Here is a 24,406-nt window from a genome sequence, read left to right as displayed (position 1 = left end):
ACCCTTTTTTGATTTGAAAAAATTGAATGTAAGTACGTTAGAAATTGACAAAATGGTATTATCAACGATTGCAACCTTTTTATGTTCACAAAATCCGCCAAGAGCTATCCGTGCGGTGAAAGTAAGTTTTTGGTGACCTGCGGTAAGACGTAGTCCTACGGCAATAAATATATTATTGTTCGAAACCGAAAACTTTTTTTCATGAACACACTTAAGGCAACATTTTTTCGTCATTTAAAGTATGTATGCGGAAACTGACTGATATTTAAGCATATTTTTGGAAGTAAAATATTTTATGTTGCCAAAAACGGAAGCCATTTATGATGCCAAAATCGAGGCATGCCAAAATCGAACCATGCCAAATTCGAAATCTCACTGTACAGCGTTTACATACCGACATAAAAGGTGGAGCACCCTGTATATATTAAAAGCAGGAATAGATTTGCTTTTCGCGTTTAAACTGTAAGTAAAAATGCCTAAAATCCATATTTTTTTGCTCGATTAAAAAATTCTCTGTTTTTTTCGACCCCCCCTTTTAGTAGCCCAACACCGGGGAGGACAAAAACTTTTTAAAATATATGCAATGGCCTAATGAATAATTCTTAAGTTTCTATCGAACTAGAATGTTTTAGAATTAGAAAGAAGTATTGAAAAGTATCGTACATGCTTTCACACTGGCATTAAGTTAGGAATTTGTCCAAAACCCGTACCTTCATACTCGTACAGCACGCACGATATTTGATCAACCCAGCGCAGCCTAGAGCAGGAGTGTAATAAGCGAAACGACGAACCCTATCTTCGAAAGCGATGACCCACTTACCGGTGCTTCTGCGACATAGATTCTCACTGGCTAACCTCTGCCATCGAGTCTCTCAGCCTGGTAGCATGTGCCAATCCAATGCAGAGAAGAATCCGTTATTTTCACCAAGAACACAAAACCAGACGACCTACTTGAGTGCAAGACCTCGCGGTGTGTGCCTCTTCGATAGCTGGCAAGGAAAGCCATCAACGTCTGCTATTCGGCTGGTTGATACCAGACTTCGAGAAAACCAGCTTTCCGTGCATACGAACAGCATCCATCTTCATGGGAGAGTTACATTCCAGAAGGGCTACATGTACACGTGAAACGATCATAAAAATGGTAAGCGAAGGGCAGTGCACAAATGAGATGCGCTTCATTTTGTCTGGGTACAAGAGACGGGAATAAGAGGGGCTATAAAGTCTGCGATACCTGCCTGTGATAACGCAAGATGCTGTCAGAAAATAAACACCCTCGGGAAACAAGAAAGAATGCAAGAGTAAACAAAAAATAATATTGGTACACGTACGGTCGGCGTTTATTCCGTGAAAGAGGGTAATCATTTCTTGTGAACATAAGTGTGCAGTTTTTGTTGTTTTCAAGTTCGATTCTTTTTTGTATTTCAGCAGCTTCTTGTCCGAATTTTTGTGTCTACCAGAAATTGGATTTGTAGCCGGATTTTCTCGGGACGTAAGGCATGATTTTTGGGGAAACTGGGTGAGTTGATCATGAAGCATGGAAGCGCACTAAATGGCGAAGTTATTATTTTGGCTGAGAATGTGGGCCAGCTTGGCTGCGCCGTGCAACGGTACCGGTCATCTTCTCGGCATCTCTACCCTCTTTCCGGATCAGAAGCTTAACCCGATCGGCCATGGGAAAAGCGGCCCGATCGAGGCGAAACGAGAGGAAGTGCTCTGTTGGCTGTAGTTTAATTCTTTGTGCACAATCGAAGGTTGGTGCTGGAGGTGAAGCTGGAGGTGAGGAATATTTCCTGACCGACAAAAATTGAAAAATTATAAGATTGAAAGTGAAGAGAGGTATCGATTTGCTGCTAACACTTTAATCGATCGATGCTTGCTGCGAATTTAGGCCAGTGCTTGGTGCTGTTTCCGATGGTCGCTTCAACTTGTTTCGTGATTTCCATACGTTTGGTGTTTGTCGGTTTATCATTAGATAACAATATAGTAATTTTGAAGAAAAACGAGACGTAATTATTCGCATTTCTCTGCCACAAATATTACGTTATTCAGGATACAATCGATGATCTATAATAAAGCAATTGCGGCCACATATGGCATGCCGTCGAAATGTTCAGAACTAGTAGAAAATGTTTGAACCTCATTATCAATGTATCTCAACTCAACTGTGCTTTTACTTTCTCTCATTTCGTTTCAGGCCATCAAAATGTCGGAGGAACCAAAGCGCCGAGAATGGCCCTTCTTCAACTTGATGGACGTGTACTTCAGCGATCAGGTGAACGATCCCACCCTTCGTCTCTTCTCATCAACCAAACGGTTCGATTCGGACACATTGGATGATGCTCAGTTTGACGATGAGATTATGAACCAGACGGCTGCGGTGGCCATTGCTGCCGCGGCGGCCGCCTCTGCTGCCGCAGCAAATGCCGCTAGTCAACACAAAATTAAAGGGGAACTGATCCATGGCCACAGCGGGGGCAGCATGCTGGATATCTCGGACATAATTGAGGATCACCTGGGAAGCGGGGACTCGAAGCTAGACCAGTTCAAGAGAGAAATTGTACTCAGCCAGTTTAGCAACGTATCGGAACGAAGTAATAGTAGCAGTCGAAAGGAGAAAAATAACAACAACACCAATAGTAACAATAACAACAACAGTAATAGTAACTCTAATAACAATAGTAACAACAACAACAACAATAACAACAGTAACAACAACAACAACAACAACGGAAACGCTACTAACAACGGTGGCAATAGTTACAGGGAAAAGGAAAAACAGCTTATCGAAAGCTTAAGTCAAAGTCCCGGGACGGGTCAAATAAGCAACGGGGGTGGCAACAATGCCAGTCCCGAGAGTAGTAGTTTGAACAGTAGTCCAGCCAGCCATGTCAGTAGCACCAACGGGTCCAAAATGACCAACGGACCGTCGACAAATGCAAATTTCAACGCGCTGTTGGCGGCCGCCAGCAGTACTCACAATGGGAGCAACCTGCACAGTAACAGTAGTAGTGCGATTAGCAGCACGGACCGTGACACTGACTACGACGATTATCCGAACGATAGAGACAGCATGTATGAGGGGGGAAGTACAAATTTGAAAAATCTCAACCAGAAACTCCTGCACCAAATGAACGAACATCACAACATTGATCAGGTAAATGTAATATTGCTTTCAATTCCCAGATGCATGTAGCGGTGCAGCTGAAAACAAAATCTGTCCAAAGCCTTAGAAACATTCGAGAAAAGAGTGCAAAGACCTTCTATGCCCATATCCAGTCACATTGTTGTCAGTCAGTCAGCCATCGTGGAAAATACAAACCTCACACTTCTTTCCAAAGCCTTTGAAGGAAAAGGTGGTACCAGCAGCGGTGGGCACGGGACGCATTAGTGTGACGAACTCGCATTGAAATGGTTGGTAAAACGAGCGAAACTTTCTTCCACTAGCTTCGTGCTTCGCGTTTCCAATGAAGTCTAGGTTTTGCCCCTCGAAGCAGCTAATGTAGTAGTTGTAGATCTGGTCGAGCACCGCACGAAACGATACCACAAGATCGCTTGAACATTTCTAAATTTGAATCCCTAGTTGCAATTATTTGAAGTCGGCAATCAGTCCAATCAAATAAAATTAATTTTTTATATTTTTTCAATTGTTGTTAATGGGTTATTCTACTGAAATTAAAAAAGATAAGCCTTAATTTGAAATCTGAATCTGAATACTAAGTACACTGCTAACAACAGTAAAAATTAACACAAAACATTGAAGGTAATTTCAGATTAAGTTGAAATCTTTTCAATCCCTTAAGAGCATCCCTGCGGTGTGTTGAGTACCGGATTTGTCTAGTTTTGATAGACTATACAGAAAAACGTTCGCATCTGTGGTTTGAATCTTGTTTTATACCCGATCTAGTTTGGAGGTTTCACATCTGAAATAAGTTTGGATCCATTTTTGTCTTCATTTGGAACAAGCAAGTAATTATTTTAAATCACTCCCCAACCTCAATCGTTAATTTTTTGGTAAATAAGGATGCAAAAAAAATGAGATAAGGTCATAGCACGAGTAACAATTCAAAAGTATACCCAAAACAGAGATTCCCTTATAATAATACGCATTGTTTAGTTTGAAATTCATAATTTTACAGGAGCGGGGTGTTTTACCGCGTCGAGTTTGGTCTCCAGATGCATTGGAATACTATAATAAAAAATAGCGTTTTTTCCAAAATTTTCAGTCAGTCATATCCCCTTAACGATTAGCTACTGACTAGTGACTAACTATTGACATCAGCAACCATTTCATGCACAACGGATGCATTCAAGTGTATTTGCATCATCGTGATAAGCGTGAGAGGAAACACGACCAGAATCTCTCATTTACACATACGACCTTTAGAAATGTTGCTCGAGATATAGTATCTATACAGTTGCTTGTAATATAGCACATCTATACAGTACTTTACAGTTGCATTATCATTCGCGTTGTTGCTCATTCGGAGTTTTTTCTTTGCCGTGATGGCCTGACTGAAAGAATTCAGCAGGGTCACAAGGAGAAGATTTGATTTTCAACTAACATATTCAATACTATACTGGGATCTTCTCCAGTAGGGTAGAGCTCATTCTTTATTGCTCGTTTTTCCTTTTAAGTTCACGACTTCTATTCAGACATTTTAATAAAACAACTAGAGTAATGTAAAAACGCACATCTTGCAGCCTATCAGTAAACTTGATGACTATATTTAAACTGACTGCATCGAACAGTACAATTGCGTTATTTTCCTGAAATGTTTTGTTGTTTATTTTTATTTTGTTTTTATGAATCACTCCTTTGGATTGTACGCTACATCATCTCCCTTTGGAAAAGTAATGTTACGGAGTAAAACAATTGTAAATATCTTCATTCTCCAATTGCATAAAGCTGGGATTTTTCACCCACATACTTGGTTGGTTGGCTTGATTGATGGCTACTTATAAGTATGATATGTATACCTGTGCATGAAAAATAAATTGAAACAACACTAAGAAAAGAAATTATATCAGTCGCTATCAAAGTGGATGCATATGTTGTAGCTATAACATAGCACATACTTCTAGGACACATCATCTCTCTCAAAATAATCTTTCTCCCACTCAATAAACCTCTCTATCATAGCACGAATCGGTCTCTCCGTCTCTTTTTACCTTTTTACCCACATCGTAAAAAAGTATACGTCTTTCCAAAACGAAATGGCCCATCGGACATCAAGTTAATTCTGGAATCAATAGCGAGAAATTGGGCTCATAGACCAGCAATGAATATGGCCAAGCAAAACAAAGCCGAGGCGCTACATTCTGTCTTCGACAAATGACCTTTTTTTATACCCAGACCTCGCAGCCAGCTGTTAGACCACCAGAGGACAATTGTGTGGCTAGTGTTACAATCTTATAGCCTCTCCCAGTCGAGATTCGAACATGCGACGAATGGCTTATTAGACTTGCTGTTCAGCTCTTAACGAGCCTTATAAATCGAGCTGCTGCCTGCATTCGAAGGTTACCAGCACTCTCAGTGAACATTTTATTAAAGGGGTTAAATACAGTTAGAATTTTCGAAAAATTGACACACATATATTTAAGTATACACAAAAAATTTCATGCCAGTCCGTCAAATTAGTGTTCGACATCGGAACGAAAATTGAAATCCGGGTTCCGGTCCGCTCCGGTTCGGTTAAAAGGCGGCACGAACTTTGTTATTCCGACTATAAAGACTAATAATTCTGGTCCGATTTGGCTCTGTTCAGGTTCCAGAATCGGAACAGAGCCAAAGCGGACCGGAATAAAGTCGGAATAATAAAATTCGTGCCGATTTGTACCGGACCGCACCGAAACCCGGACCTCAATTTTCGTTCCGATGTCGAACACTACGTCAAATATTTACGAAGTTACACGCACATTTCTAAAAACGCGTTAGAGCGGCTGAAGGAGAAACGCGAAACTTTGAACGACTTTTTCTTAAAACGGTGTTTTCAAAGTCGGCGAGCAAAATTCCTCAAAAACAGGTAAAACAATCTACTTCAAACTTTAACTCAAGCCATTAAAGAATATTTTTCAGAGATTAATCGAATGTTTTTCTTCACTGATCAATATTTTTAATTTTATGGGAAATTTTAGAACAAAATTCATGCCAAAAATCGAATGTTTGTGTTTGAGAAGCCGTCGTTTTAAGAAAAAGTATTTTTTGTTGATTGCTACGATCATTCTATAGAGAATATATTATACTACAGATTTCTTTTTGATTTCCAATGATTCAGTCCATAGACAGCTGACAGATATCGTGGAGATTAAATATAGCAACTATTTCAAAAACTATTTTTGACTGTGTTAAAAAACAGTCGAAAGTTACCGTAACATCTATACAAATTTCCACTTTAATCAGTTAAAAGGTTTTCTCTAGAAAAGTTCTGGAAAAATTGACTTTTTCAGGTCTCCTTAAAAAGAAACAACTTTGTTATACAGCAAACCGGCAAATATTGATCGCTCAGTTAGCTTCTAGCTCTTTGTTCGTAGCATTTGTTTAAAGTATAATTATATGTATTTGTTTCTCGGCAGACTTTTATACTCCGACATCTTTAATTCACTTAACAAATTTATTTAGAGCAATTCCGATATATTTGGACATTTCAAGTCGATATTGACAAAATTTTCGATGAGTTTAGTTTAGTTGTGTTGAAGAAGTAACAGGATCTATACCCAGAAAAATGATAGATTCTAAATCCAAGATAAATTAAATTAAAATATATAGTTCAAAGTGTTTTCTCGATTTCATGCAATATTGCTTAACCCTCTAACGGGCAAGATCGTCTGCAGGCGGCCTTCGCTTTTGGAACTCCAGAGCCACATACGAAATTTATCTTGAACTGGCAATACGAAAAATATGTTCAGAACAGATTTAATTAAGATATTAATATCACAAAATTCTGACCTTGCGTTCGAAAGTTATCATCTTTCAAAAACAAGAATTCCGAAAATTTCCTAAAAAAATTATGCTGCGAATATTCTCTTTTTTACTTTTGAAGTAAACGGACATCTAGAACAAAAATGTTCGATCTCAAATTTTTTCTATGAGTAATTTACATGCTTTGTTTCAATTTTGCGATATATGCGATATATGCTCTTCCCCTCCTTCACCAAAAATTTTCATTTCTTTCCCCTACCGTCCCTTCATCAATTGTAGAACCATCGTTTCAAAAAATATTAATTCAAAAAATATTGATATATTTGAATTGAAAAAATATTTGGGTAGAACGTTAGGCATGAAAAACGAAAAAAGGGAAATTGGTCTTTTTCATACCTGGCGGTCTCCAGATAAATATTTTTCCATGAAAATCACACTCGAGCTTCTTTTGAGTGTACTTTCATGATAAAGTAGTCACCTGCTTGATCGCATCGTTTTTACGATGTTGCGCGTTAGAGGGTTAAGCAGTGCTATTTAAGCATAATGAATGATTGGTCAAAATTGACTGGCAAATAAAAATCTGAACGAGGATTCTGCGGCAATGTAAAATTGAAACGTGAAATATTGAAATAAGCCAAGTACGAGAATACAGGGTGAGTAATAATAACTGTCAGTAAAGTAAATGGTCACAAATACGCTTGCATAAATTTTAATTTTGAGTGTATTTCGTGTAAGGCATATCCATAACATTTGTCTTCAATTAGTCTAATTCTTTGCTTTGCTTTGATTACCAGTCTCAATCGTTGAAAAGCATTACAGCTGCCACGCACAATATACTGAGGCATTTCATCCCAAATTTTCTCCAAACGTTGCTTGAAAGTATCCACATTGGTACTCCCTGGTTTACCTAGCCTTTGCATAGAAGTCATAGAAGTCGAGAGGATCCAAATCAAGTGAAGAGACAGGTCACTCTTTCAAAGAAATAAAATCCGGAAAATTGTTCTCACACCAAGACTGTATCTATAGTTTTCATCTGGTGGGAAGGTGCAGAATCTTGTTGGAAGCAGTTGGTGCATTCTTGTAGCGCTTTTTGACGATGGGAAGCAAATGTTTATTCAAAACATAATCGATTTATTATGTAGTGTTGATTTTAACACCAGGCAGGGATGGCACAATCACTTTAACTGAATTCACATTCATTTGACAGTACCGTTTCAATCAAGCAGAATTTGAAACAGTTATATATGGGACGATTGAAGAACTAGTTTTTATCTACAACTTTTCTGAATAAAGTTGGGCTGGATGTTTTATATTTACGGTGCTATAATGCTAGTAGCTCATTAGTAGCAAAGTGAACGTTCAACTACTAATGAGCTACTAGCATTGTAGCACCGTAACTCAAAAGATACAGCAAAACTTTATTCAACAAAATTGTAGATAATAACTAATTCTACAAATGTCCCATAATAAACTTTGTCAAAATTTGCTTGGCTGAGACGGTACTGTCAAATGAATGTGAATTGAGTCAAAGTGATCGTGCCATCCCTGACACCAGATTCAATGAACAGCAATGGAACCGTCAAATTTTTGGAGAAACATCGCCATACCCTCACCCTGGAAACATTATAGAACCTTTGAACAGCCAGTTTGTCCCGAGGAATATCAGAGAGATGTGCTGCATATATCCGATCATTTTGTTGGTTGTGGTGATCCCGTAGCAGAAACATTTTTTCGTCCGAAAACAAACTGGCGACATCTTTCGACTATTGCAATCTTCTGCTTTTAACACCCGTCAAACCGTACACCCGTTGTTTTTTTTTGTATCAAAATCAATCGAAGATCATCTTTCAAAATATTTTCATGGTTGACTGCGAAATTCCCAATTCCTTGGCCATCTTACGTCCAAACTGATCTGGTTTCTGTCGAATTCGCTCTCTTACTCGTTTGATGACTTCTGCCCAGCTAACCAATAAGCATTAGCATTACCCTAAGCAGTAAATCAATCGCTTATTAGCATATTTGGCTTTTTATATAGCACGTTGCTGTATATTAGCTTTTTAAGTGCGTAGTTATTGTAAATTGGCATGCAAAATTCTATTTTAAATCTTCTTGTTGGTAATCAGCTGGTTACAAACATTGTCAGCATTATAAGAGGGTTAGCAGTAAAGTAGCCGTATATTTTGCCAAAGTAGCATTTAAGCAGCAATTAAGGTGACTTAAATGCTTATTGACTTGTATGTAAATAGGATTGGTAATGCTTATTGGTTACCTGGGCGGTGTCCTTACAGTGCGTTTACGGTAAGGTTTGGGGATTATTTTTTAAGGACCTATTTCCTTGTGTCGCTTGATGGTATGAAAGATTAATCTTTCGTTTATTCCGAGTGGCTTCAATTTATTTAAAATATCACATGGTCGAAAAATTTTCAAAAAGTTTCCTTTTTTGCGCCCATGATTGCCGTTAAACTTGCAAGCTGTGTTGACATTTGAGTACACGGAGTCCCCAAAACATGTCCAGATATGACCAACGTGACCCTAGATAGCAGATTTGGCTGCCATTGTTCTAGTTTTTTTTAATTCTACTATGAATAAAGCTGGTACACGATAAGTTTTTCTTTGTGTGCGAAACTGGCCACTTGCCTGGGTGTCCCCGAACTAATCTAGTTTTTAAAATCTACAGGGTGTTCAATAAGTTCGAATACACTTTAAAAATGAGCTTAAAAATGAAAATACAAGATATCCTTTTCTGAGTCAATTTTTATTGAATATTGAAGCAGTGTTTATTGAGAACCTTTACGACATATTTGGTAGCACCGCCCCCCCCCCCCTTTGTGCTTTATGACGAGCTTGAGACGTTTCTCAAAAGAATAACATGTGCCTGGTCCATGGGCATCACGTCCCAGATCTTGGAAATGAGCTTCTTAAATTGGTCCATAATGCTCACTTTATGTTCGCTCTGCTTGACCAGCTTGACCGGATTAAGATCCGGAGAGCTGGGAGGCCACAAAGTCTTATTGAGAAAAACAGTCAAACTCTCCCGACACCACGTTTGCTCGATATTCGCCATGCGGGCCGGTTTCGCCGTCCTGTTGAAAGACGTAATGATCTTTCCCGTAGAGGTCACGAAGTACCGGGGCCACAACCTTCTCCAGAACCTCGGTCTTATAGTACGCGGCGTTGATTTTCACGATTTTCTCGATAAACACCAGTGGAAGCTTCCCACGCTTGGATACGGCCCCCAAACCATCATCGACGCGGCGCTCTGGAACCGCGCGATGTTTATGTGGGACGGGGGGATGCTGGCCAACGTCGGCGCCCACAGCCGATCATTTTGGACATTGTGCGGCTGTTGCAAGATGAAGAGTTTCTCATCAGAATACATGAACTCCTGACCAGCGTGCCGCGAAAGCATCAGTTTTGCTCTGTCCAGCCTCTTCTTCGTTGTAGCCTCCGTTACCCCGTGAACCTTGCGCTTCCTGTACGGCTTGCATCCCAGGTCCTTCGCCATGATGGTGTGGGCAGTGCCGATCGACACATCCAGGTCAACAGCGGTTTTCCGGATCGAGCGGTTCATTTTTCGACGAACCCGCTCCCTGACCTGACGTTCTCGCCGTACGCGGCCACCCGGATCTAGCACGGTCCTTGGCCGAGCCTGTCTCCCGGTACCGACGGATGGTATTATAGATGATATTCAGCTTCATCCCGTGGGATTTCAACCGCCGAAATATGTCGTCGGGTCGCTTACCTCTCGCAAACTTTACTACGACGTTGCGGCACTCCTTCATCGCCCGCGGTAAACAAATAACAAATGACATCAAGTCGATACCTTGCGCGTCGGTTAGCCTATATAAGGTTAAAGCTGACACCAACACCAATACACAGAATGCACATGTTGCGCACTTACACAACGATGAAAACTTGTATTCGAACTTATTGAACACCCTGTAGTTTAATTAGAGGTGTCGTATGATAAGTTTTTGTTCATGTTCGATATTGGCCATGTACCCTAGAAATAACTTAATTCGGAACATTTCCGGATAGATCCAGTACAGTGCAAAGCTCCTAAACGGATCGCCAACGAGCATATGCTGCATGAAAATCAATACCGGCTGCGATTTACGTTCATTGTGTAAGTGTCATTGAAGATTTTTATTTACTTTGTATGAACAATCTGCGCTTCAAAACTTCAAAAGGGCGTAACTCAAAAATTCGTCCGATGTTTTTCTAAAAAATTGGCTCAAAGGTGTAGGATGGCAATACAAACCAGCTGGCATTTTCTGTTTTAATGGTTTATTTTTTTTTTGTGTGTATAATGAGCTAAAGAACATACGTTTTTGGCACAATCTCACCCCGGCGGCTAACGGTATGTAAAAAGCAAATGCTAGGTGCTACATTCCGTTTTCGAAACTTGATCTTCAACAACAGACTCTAATCAACAGACTGTTGAAAGTACTGTTGAGAGAGTCCTATTGACTCTTACTCAATCGAGAGTCGAGCCTACGACGACTGGTTTGTTAGACCAACGTCGTTCCTCGAGGCCAACTGGGAGGCATAAGGAAGGCAATGTTGAGATAAATTGTGTATTCTTGATAATAAAAAAACACAACGTCTGATCACAAACCAACTGATTAAAATTAGATATTTTAATAACGATGGAATCATGTTTGGTAATCTCAAAAACATTAGCAGAATCAACATAATGGAATCAAGAAATTTACTGCAAAACTTTCGATCCTTTTGTAGACTCTAGCAAAAAGCACGACGCGACGCTATGGAAGCCATATTCAACAACTTTCACTTTTTTACATAATTAGAAGTATTTTGTCAATAGATTCCATCTAGGCGTGTCATATACGATGACTGTTTTCCGATTGTGTTGCCCAGTTTTGTTTCGGCGATGGTATTCGAAACCTAGAGCAGCGGTGTCCCTCGCGAGGAATGAAACACAGTTTTGTCGCGTGCAGCATTTGAATGCAAAGTGCCCCTACCAGCGACTAAAACAGTGGGCTGCCGTTGTTGTGTGAAGTGACACATTTAGGAATCCAATATGATTACACCATTAGCAAGTGCTTGGCACGAAAGCGGAAAACGTTTTAGGAAAACGTGATATTTTGATTATCGGCCAAAAAATTTCTCATCAGATCGCTCAAAGTCGTCTAAGAGATCCTAATGAGCGTCACATAACGAACGTCACAACAAAATATATTTTGCATGGTAAAAATCGTCATTAATTCATTGTTTAAAAAATTGTAAAATTCGAAAACTGTTCAAAAACTATATTTAAAAAACAATGTAAATTTATAACAGATTATAGCTGCGATTTTTTCCATTCAGTATAATCTGTGCAGGTGTTCTTTCAAGTAAAGAAAGTAAGCGAAATCAGATACTGTTTTTAAGAAGTTTATCAACCTCTTAAAATCGCTTCACAGGGGTGCTGCAGCACAACTCATGGAAAATAAGTTAATTGTGTGGCCCGAATGAAACGTAAAAAAATGAGAATCCACAAAACACGCAAAACTAGTAGGATATAATTGTTGTTTTCTATTGCTCAGGTCCGCCGCCAACCAGGCGGTAGGGAAACTTTTGTTCAGTTTCTAATTTCGAGTCGGTGTAAGTCGCTTCCTCTGCGCACACCGTGCTCTGCTGCTAACGTAGTAAGTGGCACCTTCAGCTGGTTGCAACGAACCGAGCAGAAGAAAAAAACAACAACAACCAACCTGACAGTGTCTACCATATCCAGCGGTTAAACAGCAAGAGCAAAATAACGACGCAGCACCACCGGTTGATGAACTCAATTCCAATCAAAGTTAGCAAGGCAGGGGTTTACGGCATTTCGAGCTGGACTTCTCGGATCTGATCACACGCAAGAGCTACTGCGCAGTGCCGTGAGGCATATAGCCAAAATGTTGTGGCATTTTTTGGAGATCCGATTACGAAATGAGTGTGCAGATCGCTAGGTTGTGGTTGTTTTTTTTGCGCTTCGTTCCCTCTCCATGAGCTAAAGGCCGATCTTGCCTATGTTTTGCTTTTGTTGTTTTGATTTTGCTACAATACCACATAATCAACAGTCTGTCTTCTGGCGTGGAGGGCCGAATTGCATTGGTGAGGCGCTTTGGCAGCGTAACTAGCGCGAATCACAGAAAAGATAACGAACTCTCTTCGTAAAGTTTCTTGCCATCAAAAACACCACCGAGGTCGCAGCTGACATCGGATTGCGTAAAAGAATCGCCTTTTCGGAAATTCTTCACACCTCTCTGCGCGCTCAAAGCGTTTGTGGGGAAACCCCTTTGGGTATTAGGTAACAAATGCTCCTTACGGCACGGATAGATCAGAAGCAAGCCATGCGATCCGTAAGATGGGCTCTCGCACTTTCCCTTTTTTCGAGCAAGTGCACCATCCATGGCGGGTCGCTAATTAGATCTGCTCACGTTTCCTATTTACTTAATGCTATCCGAAGCCAATAGAACACAAAAGCAGTCTTTTAGCAACTGTTATTTCACCAACGCAAAACCAGAGAGCGGCATACTTGCTTCATTAATTAGTGACTAGTTCGACGATGAGGTAAAACATACATTTTATATACCTATGTATAGCAAATGCATGACAAGAAGGACCTACCCACTTTTTTGGAAAATTTTATACCAGCAGATTTTTATTTAGGGTTTAGGGTGCTCCTTCTGAGTTAGTAGGATTACAAATATCATCATTTCTGCCCATTTTTACCTTCAGACCTTTATGTAAAACTTTCATAATTTTTTGTCGATATTAAACATTCCGATATCTAATGAAAGGTGTTTCAAAAATTGTATGAGCCCTATTGTTTATAATTGCGACAATAATAAAAATATTCGTTTTGTTTGTATTTTCATAGCATAGATTGAGCGAAATAAAAAAAACTTCATGGAGCATACATTATTTTTACAATCTCTTGAGTTGCATTTCTGGTTTCTTGTTGCTTTTAATCCGTTTACGCTTTCTCAGCTTTTCGAAAAAACATTATACTGGTTATTTTGTAAAGTACGTACATTTAGGCCTAATACATAAAAAAAGTTGTGCGGAATCAAAAGCTATTTTTTGTTTTGATTTTCACCTAAGGATAGGGCGTGCCAAACCCATAGAAAAACTGTCAGAATAACGCTGACGGACGCGTTGACGCAAGGCCCAGACACAATGCATACGGATTTTACTACGTTGCGGATATTTGAACCAGCCAACGCAACGGTTGCATATCACTTTCAGCGAATCAGAAATGGGGTCAATTATGGGTCAACGCCTCGGTTAGCACTTGGTACGTCCTGTCCAAGGTTTTCACAACAATAGAACTGCTAAATTGAGCTAAAGTGTGTTTACTTCAAAGTGTGTTAATTTTACTGGAGGTTAACCACCTAACCTTTATTGTTCGCAGTGGTTAACTCGCAACTTAGAACTAACTGATTTTACCTTATAACCTAATTTCTGAGCTACTTGGTATGATAGTGATGCCTACCTATTCACGAACTAAAACTTAGATTAGTTATGTTTAATCTTCTACTCAAGATTACATTCAAGCTAGCTATTTAATAAGGTTGTCATTCAAGTATGCATTTAGACTTGCTCTCAAGTATTAAAACTTCCTGTGTTTTTCCTGTGCGATCAAGCCAGTATGAATCAATCGAAGCATCTTACGTTCGAGCAAACTAAAGATTAAAATCAGAGCCTACCATGATTATGGCCTCTCTAACAGAGGAATTGGACGGAAAATTCAACGTGCACGCGCGGCTGTTGGATGTTCTCAGAAAACTGGTAATAAACTTAATAGTATCGGAGAATTCGTAGAATTGCCGTAAACCAGAAGAGGATAGTATCACAAATTCGTGCAGAAATGGAACTTCCGGAACACCACAATGGCGAGTACAAGTTATCTCAACCAATAAGAGCTTGGAGTTGCGTAAACGACATGGAAAACCTATGTTGACCGAACGTCAGAAGCAGAATTGCTTCTAATTTGCCGAAAAGTATCTGTCTCTTGGAACAATGAATGAATCGAATGAAAAAAGTTCAACCTTGACAGAACAGATAGCTGGCAGTACTACAGTCATGATTTACGCAATGATTCGAAAGTTACGATGAGCAGGAGCTTTAGTGATGGTACAGTCATGTGCTGGGGAGGTTTTCCCTTTCAAGGAAAGCTTCCTTTTGGCATAGATTACAACGAAAATGAAGTCAAAGAACTACGTACAAAAGCTAGAGATACCCTATTTCTATTTATAAAAATGCAAGAAATTGATTGGTGATAGTCCCATGCTGTGCAGATTTCGGGAAGAGGTTCATTTTGCCCTATTTCCGCCAAGAATTATGATAGAAGCTAATTAAACAGTATAGACACTTATTTGCCGCCCATGAAGTAAACTCAACTGCCTTCCAAATGTTGTCAAAACATCAGAAGAATCAGAAGAAGAATTCCATACTGTTCCTAACATAAGAATAGTCCATGTTGCCCAAATGACCCCTAAATACATACGTAACCTAAAATAAAACCTAACTAAACTGATTAAAACTAACTTAAAGACCGGGGAAAAAACTCGAGTCGCTCCAATTCATTTGAAAAATATCAGGAAAGTTGAATGTTTTTTATGTCGTACCGTGAAGAATTCACAAAAAGTCCATTTTGCGTAAATCTCTCCTAGATGCGCAAAAATGCGATAATTTTCTGTAGAATTTGTGTAGAAATTATGTAATTTTTTAACGATGGTGTCTATAAAAAAAGTTTATTAACAAAATGTGTTCGTGAATTAATGCTACTGTGTTACCTGACTCATAACGAATATACGTTATATACGGGGGAGGGTCTCGTAACTCACAAACTTTGTGGTTTTTCGTTTAATAGATCATAAATTCGAATAGAGCATACAAATATCAACTATATAACATAAGAAATTACATATTTACTCCAAAAATAAAAGCATGAGATTTTAGAATTTCCGAAATAGGGGTTCGTTATGAGGCAGGTAACACAGTAGTCGAGTTTATTTCTCAGTCTTAAGGTTAGTTTTAATCGGTTTAATCAGGTTTTACTATGTATTTAGGGGTCATTTGAGCAAAATGGACTATTCTTGCGTTTCGCACAATATAGAATTCTTTTTCTCTGGATTCTACTAATCTTTTGACATTTGGAAGCTAGTTGAGTTTATTTCACGGGTGGGAAATATGTTTCTATACTGTTTAATTAGCTTTAATCATGATTTTCGAAGGTAAAAACGGACCTCTTCCCGAGATCCCACAAGATGGGACTTTCACCAATCGATTTCTTACAGTTTTTATATTGGAGTAGGTATCTTATGGGATTCCAAGCTGGCGGCTTCTAAATAATTAGCCCATTGTGTCTTGGTAGAACGAAACATTGCTATTGCCCTGGGCCGGAACCACCCAGTTAGCCTCAAGGTACGGTGCTAGACTAATAAACCTGTCGTATTGTGTTCAAATCTCTGCTGAGCGGTGCTGCTAGATACAGTTAGTAGGATCGTTGCACGTAACTGTCCTGTACTCTAACAGCTGGCTGCGAAGTCTGTCGATAAAGAAGGATCAAGACCACAGTGTGGCTGTTAAATTGGGTGTATCTTTCCCATGTTGGTTCCAAAACAATACTGGAGTGCCTCAAGGTAGCACTTTAGAATCACTATTGTTTTCTTTGTTAATAAGCAACATTGCCCAGCCAGGCATGAGATTACTGTACGCGGATGATGCCAAAATCTACATGATTATTAGTAACAACTACACTTGCCTACGACTCCAAGAATTGATCAACCGGTTTGCAGAGTGGTGCGATTGCAACTGTATGATCTCAAAACAGCGTCTGTTGTCTCAAAATATATCGTCAGTTTCCCTGCGCAAATTCTGCTACGTAGCGATAGGGTTACCGATCTTGCAATTGCATTGGATATACAATTACATTATAAATTGATTATCAACAAAGCAACCGCTAGGAACGATACTTGGGATTGTTAACGATTTTCAGGGCCCAGTGACATTGCTCGCTGGTGCGCTCGGTTTTGGAAATAAGCTGAGCTGTTTGGGACCTCCATTTTGACAGTTGGTCTCTTTATATTGAAAGGATCCTGAAACATTTCGTCAGGAACATATGCCGAATGTTATCTTGGAGAAATCGTGATAATCTGCCATCGTACGAGTGTTTGTGTCTATTGATTGGTATTGCTCCGCTTCAGCAAGCAAAGTCATGGAATTAAACGTTCTTTCTAAGACTTGACTTGACAGCCGGCTGCGAAGTCTGTCGATAAAGAAGGGTTAAGTCTTAGAAAGACGTTCAAACCTAAAGGTTTGCTATGTATATTGTAAACAAGAAAAGATGTTGAGTTTGTTCACCATCAGAGAATGCTTAATTTGTGCAACTCCAGCCCAGGTTTTCACAGTCTATGTCATTTAGACCATGAGTCAGTTGAACTTAAAATGAATAAATAAATAAATTAACTGGTTTTTAATAAAGTTGTTTCGTTAAAATACACATTTTCTCTAACGACTGCAAACTCTAAAGACGCACAAAAGATGTGTTATATTCTATTAAAAAACTTCTCCAAAGAAACCGCTTTTGAAAAATTATCTTTTTTTTACGCAATCACACTTAAAAAACTCGTTATAATTTACCCAAATTTCAACAACTGAACGTTTGGTAAAAAATTCGGTGGTGCACAACAACGTTTTCGGATCTTTAGTAACGTTTGGTGTCATACAAAAAATGACTAAACGTTAAGCTGTTGAGATTCCGGTAAAATTTTACCGAATTCGGTGCTTTTTTTAAGTGTGTAGCAAATGATCGTGTTTTTGTGATTCGGCACCACTGTGCAATATGTGCGTGTGTGTGATGCTTGACTTTGGTCGTCTAAAAGCAAAGCCATGGGTATAAACGTCCTTCAGAACTTGACCCTTCTTTATCGACTATTGCTAGAGTACAGGAAAATTACGGGGCTAATGCAACAATCCTACTGACTCTCTCTAACAATACCGCCCAGTCGAGATTCGAACATACAACGACTGGCTTGTTAGGGCAACTGGGCTTCGGTCGTCTATTTTTCACAATAAAGTGACATTTTAATGAAAAAGAAAAAACAGCCTAAATTTAAGATCCAGACACAATGCATACGAATTTTGATATGTTGCGGAAGTTCGACAGAAAACTTGTAGAAAAATTATCAAATTTTTGCAATGTACTAAAATCTGTATGCACTTCGTTACGCTATTCATCAACTCTTCTTAAAATATGACGTGTTTTGAGACACCGTACTTCAGAAATTCAAGCCAGAGCTTGAATCTGCATTTGACAATAGTTCAGCAATGTTTAATTACCCCGAATTGGGAACAGTTTGGTGGATTGGTATCTTTTTTGAGGTACATTACTAATGTTGTTTTTCGAAAACTGGTGCTTCAGCCGAATCGTCAAGGTTTAGTGTGATTGTTCCTTTTCGGAAAATCATATTTTGTTAATTCGGTGCCAGTGCCTAAGATAAGTACCATGTTGGTCCCAAAATGCATCATTTTGCTAATCTGTCTTTGTCAAAAATATAAAAATTGAAGCTTGAAAACAACATTGTGAATAAAATATCTGTTTTTGAATTTCTGACGAATAAACAAAATATATGTGCTGTCAGTATCGCGTCAAAACAATATGCATCTATTTGTGTGAAATAATGTATCTTCTCATCGTTAAAGCATTATGCAATCGTGCTGAATAAAGCATATTATGTCAAAATTACCTTACAAATGATCGGTGTTAAATCAGACCGGACTATGTCGCAAAATTTAAAAAAAAATGAGTTAATACCAGCAAATGATCAAGGATTTTTCAAGCTACATTTTACTCTAATCAGACCACATAAATGTTGCAAACAACCAAAGTTATGAGATGATTTCGAATGATTGATACGTATAAACCATACAGAACAGCCAACTTTGAACGCGTTTTTCTCGAACTCAGAGTTGTGTCACTTGGTTCGGTTTGACTTAACACCGACCAAATGAACTATTTACTAATTATTGTTTTATAATTTTTATAATAAAATCTGAGGCATTTTTTCGGCATAGCATAGCTTGACCGCCCGTGTTTTGCCCTCAATTGACCAAGATCCGCTAAAATAGAACTTTTCCATTTCCAGAAACTAATTGAACATTTTGTCTTAAACTTCCTATTTGCCAAAAAAGCACATTTACTCCACTGAATTCTGCCTCTATCGCCTTTTCTGGCCCTCTTTAGCAATCCTTTGCTTACCGAGAAGTGCATCTCGACATTTTGTGCAATCATGCAATTGTATTTACCACCGCGCGTAGCTGAAAGCAGCAAACTTAGCGCAGCATTTCCAAGTGCATAAACACATATCTCTGCATCAACTCCTTTCCGCAATCGCTTACCCATACAAACAGCACCTCCCGAATTGATAACGACACCCGTTAATGTTTGTTTGCGGTGCTTCGCCTTGGCCGCATACTCTGTGCCATCCGTGCCACTACTCGTCGGCGGTCGTCACCAAATAACCGCACTTTCACTTTTCGCAACTTTGCCTCTGCCGGATGTTCTTTAGAGACGCCGCAAGCTGCCCTCAATCTGACTCCCCGCACACGATGACTCGGAATCTTTTCTTCATTTTGCTTCTATCCACTTGCCTCTACTACTTTGCAACTTTCACTTTGTCACATGTTAGTTGGGGTTGAATATGGCGCGCAAAACTTGATAAGTTTCAAACAAAGCAAACAATGAACTCTACCGCTGGATCACTTAGCGACAAGTATAGCTAAGAAGTATAAGATCAACCTTTGGTAGATTTGATCAATTTCATAGATGAGATTTCCTAGACTTTAACGCAGCGGAATCCTTCCAACAAGACAAGGTCATTGAAGGAAGTCCACGGGTAGCAGTTAAAGGTCGTTGGCCGCTGATGGCACCAGCAGGCATGAAAAAAAAACTTTCACTCACATAGTAGTGCGGGTAAAAACTTTCACTGATCCAGTCGGTGCGATGTGTATAAGCCAGTATAACCGCAATGATTGCCACCGCGCATCAGGTGACATTTCTGCCCTCGAGGCATCCTTGTGACTTGAAGTGTGAACGCTTGAACAGAATCAAAGATTGAACCGTCAGTCCGTGCAAGTCAGTGAGAAATAGGTAACAAAAGATTTAGCAGAGTTACGAAAGACGGTCATTTTTCAAGAAGGACGGCTGCGCGTGTCAGAAGACGACGTAAAAGCCACAACGATTCCAACCGCCAAGCTCGAGCAATAAGCACACGCTCGATGTATTGAGAAATTCATAAATAAATTAAGATTTTCTGTTTGCTCCGGCTAAGCGGTTGCGACACGGAACACGAATATGTTTGCTTGGCTTATTTTTTGACTACGGGTTGGAAATTGGCAGAACAAGTTTCATTTTTTTTTCTTTACGATTTGTCTAGCGATTGTTCGGTCGTTACTTCTTCACTGGGTTTCTCGGAATGGTTTTTTCTACCGTTACCACTTAGTTGATAGTCTGCCGAACAAGGCACATTAATATTACTTATTACCATTACTAATCAAATTTTGGTTTTGATTTTCTTCATGGATTTTAGTATCTTCTATCATGGCGTGGTTTTCATGGAAACATGTGCAAAGGCTTCCACAGTCTGCAGCGCGATGGCCAAATGGTGGATGTTACGATCGCTGCCGGTGGAAAAATCTTCAAAGCACACAAGCTGGTCCTGTCGGTGTGCAGTCCATATTTTCAGAAAATCTTCCTTGAACATCCGTCGCAGCATCCAATCCTGTTCATGACTGATGTCAACGCCCACCACATGGCCGGTTTGTTGGATTTTATGTACAGTGGACAAGTGAGTAGGATTCAATTCATTGCAGTCTGCAGAAATTTTACTTTTCTTTTTACCCAGGTAAACGTCAAGTACGAGGATTTGCCAAACTTCTTGAAGGTAGCAGAAGCTCTGCAAGTGAAAGGATTACATGGAGAGGTAAGTTCGTATCTGGAATAGCGTTGATGTCTTTTGAGTATGGATGTATTATTTTACCATTGTTTCCCGTAGAGTACCAACGATAACGAAGAGCGTGATTATCAGCAACAGCAACAACAGCATGCCCTTCGTCTTCAAGAGCAGCAACGCCTATACCAGCAACAACAACAGCAGCAACAGAACATGGCTCATCATCAGCAAAATTTGGCCCATCAACGACAACAACTACTTCAAGCAGCTCAACAACAAGCCCAAGCCGTTGCTCATGCCCAGCAACAGCAGGCGGTTCAGCAGGCACAGCAAGCCGCCGCTGCTGCTGCTGCCCAACAGCAACAGCTGGTCAGTCGCAACAGCTTCAAAGAGCTGATGAAGGCCAAACATGCGGCCGCAGTTGCCGTACTGAACGAAGATTACTTAAACAACAATGCTAACAATATCAACAACAATAATACTACCACGAACAATGCCAACCTCAACAACAATCTCAGCTCCATGAATAACAACAACCTCTCGCAATTTGGTGTCCACCAGGTGAATCCCTCGAAGAAAATGCTAGACAATCAGAAATACCAGAAGTATTATTCGAAGAGAAAGCTGGTTCAACAGTACGAACAGGAAATGCGAGCGGAAAAACGGAAACTGGGCATTGAAGATGTTATACAAGCGGCAGCAGCAGCCAAGGCACTGAACCTGCGACTAAACAATGGCGGGATGGCCAGTCCGGTAGGTCCCGGGACACCGACACCGAATCCACCAGAAACACCAACAAACGGCAGTGCTAGCGGAACCGACGAAGAACAACCAGCGTTGCTACAGAACATCAAATCAGAACCCAATTACGACGAAGACGAAGGCATGGAAGTGGATCAGGACCATCATTCAGGCGCGGCAAACAATAATAACAACAACAACAATAACAACAGCAGCATCAACAATAACAACCACGATGAGGACTACTACAGTCAGCGCGACTCGGTTATCGGCAAATCGATCAAGCATTCCATTCTCGAGCCAAATATAGTATTAAAGCAGAGCGAAGAGTGTCTCAACACAAGCAGCCAGACGGGTAGTCTCAATTTGTGCAAGAACGTCAGCTAGAAGAACAGGTGCTGACAACGGACAGCAATGTGGCGTGAATGGGAATGATTGATCGGAAGGAATGAGTGTGCACTTCAGTTTGCATGAGAGGTCTACGGAAAACCTTTTTCGTGCGTGTAATTACATTAATTTATTTATTTTTATTGTTGTTGTTAAAGTTTTCCGTATAGATAGTAAGCGAATTTGTAGATACAATTTCATCTAATCCTTCTCTCATTTTTAGTATATTTTCGTCACTTAATTTATTAATTGTTTAGTACGTAAGTTAATGAAGTGATCATAGAAGCTGTTTCGTCTGTTGGCAAAATGGAGACTTTACAGAATAACATTCGATAATAACTAACGCGAGGTACTGACAAGGTTTATTTATTCATATTTTTTGTTTGCCCCATACTCCTACACGTTGTTGATTATTGTTGTAAGTGGGAAGAACAATTGGTTTAAACCTCATCTTGTCCTTAGTAATAAACACATATGACATAGGGGAAAGCATGTGTATGCTTTGTGTGTAAGTGTGCGCTTACAACAATTAGTATAATCATAGAAGAGGCAATCTTCAACCATAATTTTTTTTCTCACCTGATTATTTGTGATCTTCAAATGCTGCGGAAGCAAAAACTAGTGACAAGGTGAATATGTCACGAAGAACGCACATTTGAAAATGCGACATAGTATAGATTATATGAAAGCACGCATAAAAAGCGAAAATGAGGTATGAAAAACTCAGGTTGAACTTATCTAGTTCTTGTTTGTTTGAAAAATAAAGAAGCACGAAGAAACTAAATGACTTGCTACCGGAATGGATTTGCTCCGCAGACAAATATTTATACTTTGTTGGTTATTTAAAAATTCTATTTAGTTTAATTGTTTGTTTGTCTTATCGGAATAAACGCGACTTCAAAACACAGTAGTGATTTTGCGCAGTCTCAGGAGGAATTATCAAATTAGAAAGCCATCCAAGCTTGATTTGGTCCAGGTTTCTAGAGGATAACAGAGTCGTGGCGAATCTTGAAATATTTCCAAAAGACGATCCTGCCAGTATGAAAACAAGAACCGTACACAAAAAAATATAAGCAGAAATAAAGGAAAACAACAATCTGAATACCAACTGCCAGCTAAAGTGAACAGTGGCATCTATTGTGCAATTAACCCACTACGTGTTGTTGTGAGAAAATAAAATGAAAATAATCTAATCCTAGCCTATAGATATACGTGCAGAAAAAATACTGAGAGATTGGTGTTGATGTTTTGAAATAACCTAGCATTAAAACAGCATGATAACCTCTATCCCATCTGATAATTACCCTTTTTGTTTGCAAGTGTGGTTATGAGTTTATACATTGTTGTCTTGTATTTAATTTCGTTGACGTATATTAAGTAATCCTTTCCTATTTCGGGTTTATTTATTGTACTTTCCACTTTAGCCTCTCCACCGGTGTCCATATGGTTTCCTTTCACGCTGTTTTTTTTTCACGTCTCCTTAGTGTAAACTTATAGTTAAGCAAAGTTTTCGTTTCCATTACAAAACAATAGCGGAAAATGAAACAAAAGATTCATATATGATATACATAGCAAATGAGTGTAGTTTAAACGTCGCTTAGACTAAGAGAGATATAGATAATTCAGGAAAAATTCACGCAAAACAAAATAAAAATATACTTATATGAGTGTTAGATTTTTATAAAAATATTGATATTTACAACAATGAGAGAAACAGAAATGTGGAAAACAATAATACAATTTCACGTCAGAGTGAAGTGAACAGTTGACTCACAAGAGAAACGCAAAAACTTTACATACCTTACCTGAAATTAGTAAGACGATGAGAGGACAACTAAAATATACTAAGTATACACCGTAAGGCACGATATGGCAAAAAATACAATAATTTTAAATCGGAAAGTCACACCTAACATAACAGACTACATCAAACAAGTGGCATCATTTTGAAGTAGAGAAAACGATCAAACTCATCCATGTTGACGCTACTGAGTATCTAAGGATATGTATAACAACTAACATAACTATTTATGTCCATGTGTAATAAATAAGTGCAACAGAAACAGCTAAATATAATAAAAAAATGCTATTATTGTACGCGAGCAACAGACAAATAAAACGGGAATTTTCAAAAATATATTTCTATATTTGTATTGTGTAGCGTTCAGAACGCAGTTGTTAAAATAGAACAGGAACACGAATTCATAGGCCAAATCGGACAGCATAACAGTATCATCGCACAGGTGCCCTCGTTGACCGGTATCTAGCTCCATAGAGCAACTAAGACGTTTTCAGTTCCTTTAGGAAAAAAGAATGAAAGCGTGCTGCATAAAACGGCAAAATGCTCTATAGCCGTTGGGTACTGTAGCAACGAGAGCAAAAGCTACGTAACTGTTATAGTAAACTTTTGAAA

At 39.2% G+C, this 24,406-nt stretch overlaps 1 protein-coding gene across 1 annotated transcript in view; it reads left to right on the top strand.

Annotated features, from left to right (window-relative positions):
* Positions 1–21,993, top strand: part of LOC128732568 (probable serine/threonine-protein kinase cdc7) — a 90,489-nt gene extending 68,496 nt beyond the window's left edge. The window contains exons 4-7 of the mRNA XM_053825843.1: positions 2,195–3,154; positions 20,503–20,760; positions 20,818–20,895; positions 20,968–21,993. Coding sequence (XP_053681818.1) covers positions 2,195–3,154; positions 20,503–20,760; positions 20,818–20,895; positions 20,968–21,993 — 2,322 coding nt within the window. The remainder of the gene's footprint in view (positions 1–2,194; positions 3,155–20,502; positions 20,761–20,817; positions 20,896–20,967) is intronic.
* Positions 21,994–24,406: the final 2,413 nt, after the last annotated feature.

This window comes from Sabethes cyaneus, chromosome 1 (genome assembly GCF_943734655.1).
Source record: "Sabethes cyaneus chromosome 1, idSabCyanKW18_F2, whole genome shotgun sequence".
Lineage (NCBI taxonomy): Eukaryota > Metazoa > Arthropoda > Insecta > Diptera > Culicidae > Sabethes > Sabethes cyaneus.
Note: the sequence above shows the minus strand (reverse complement) of the source record. Positions and strands in the feature narration are given on the sequence as shown.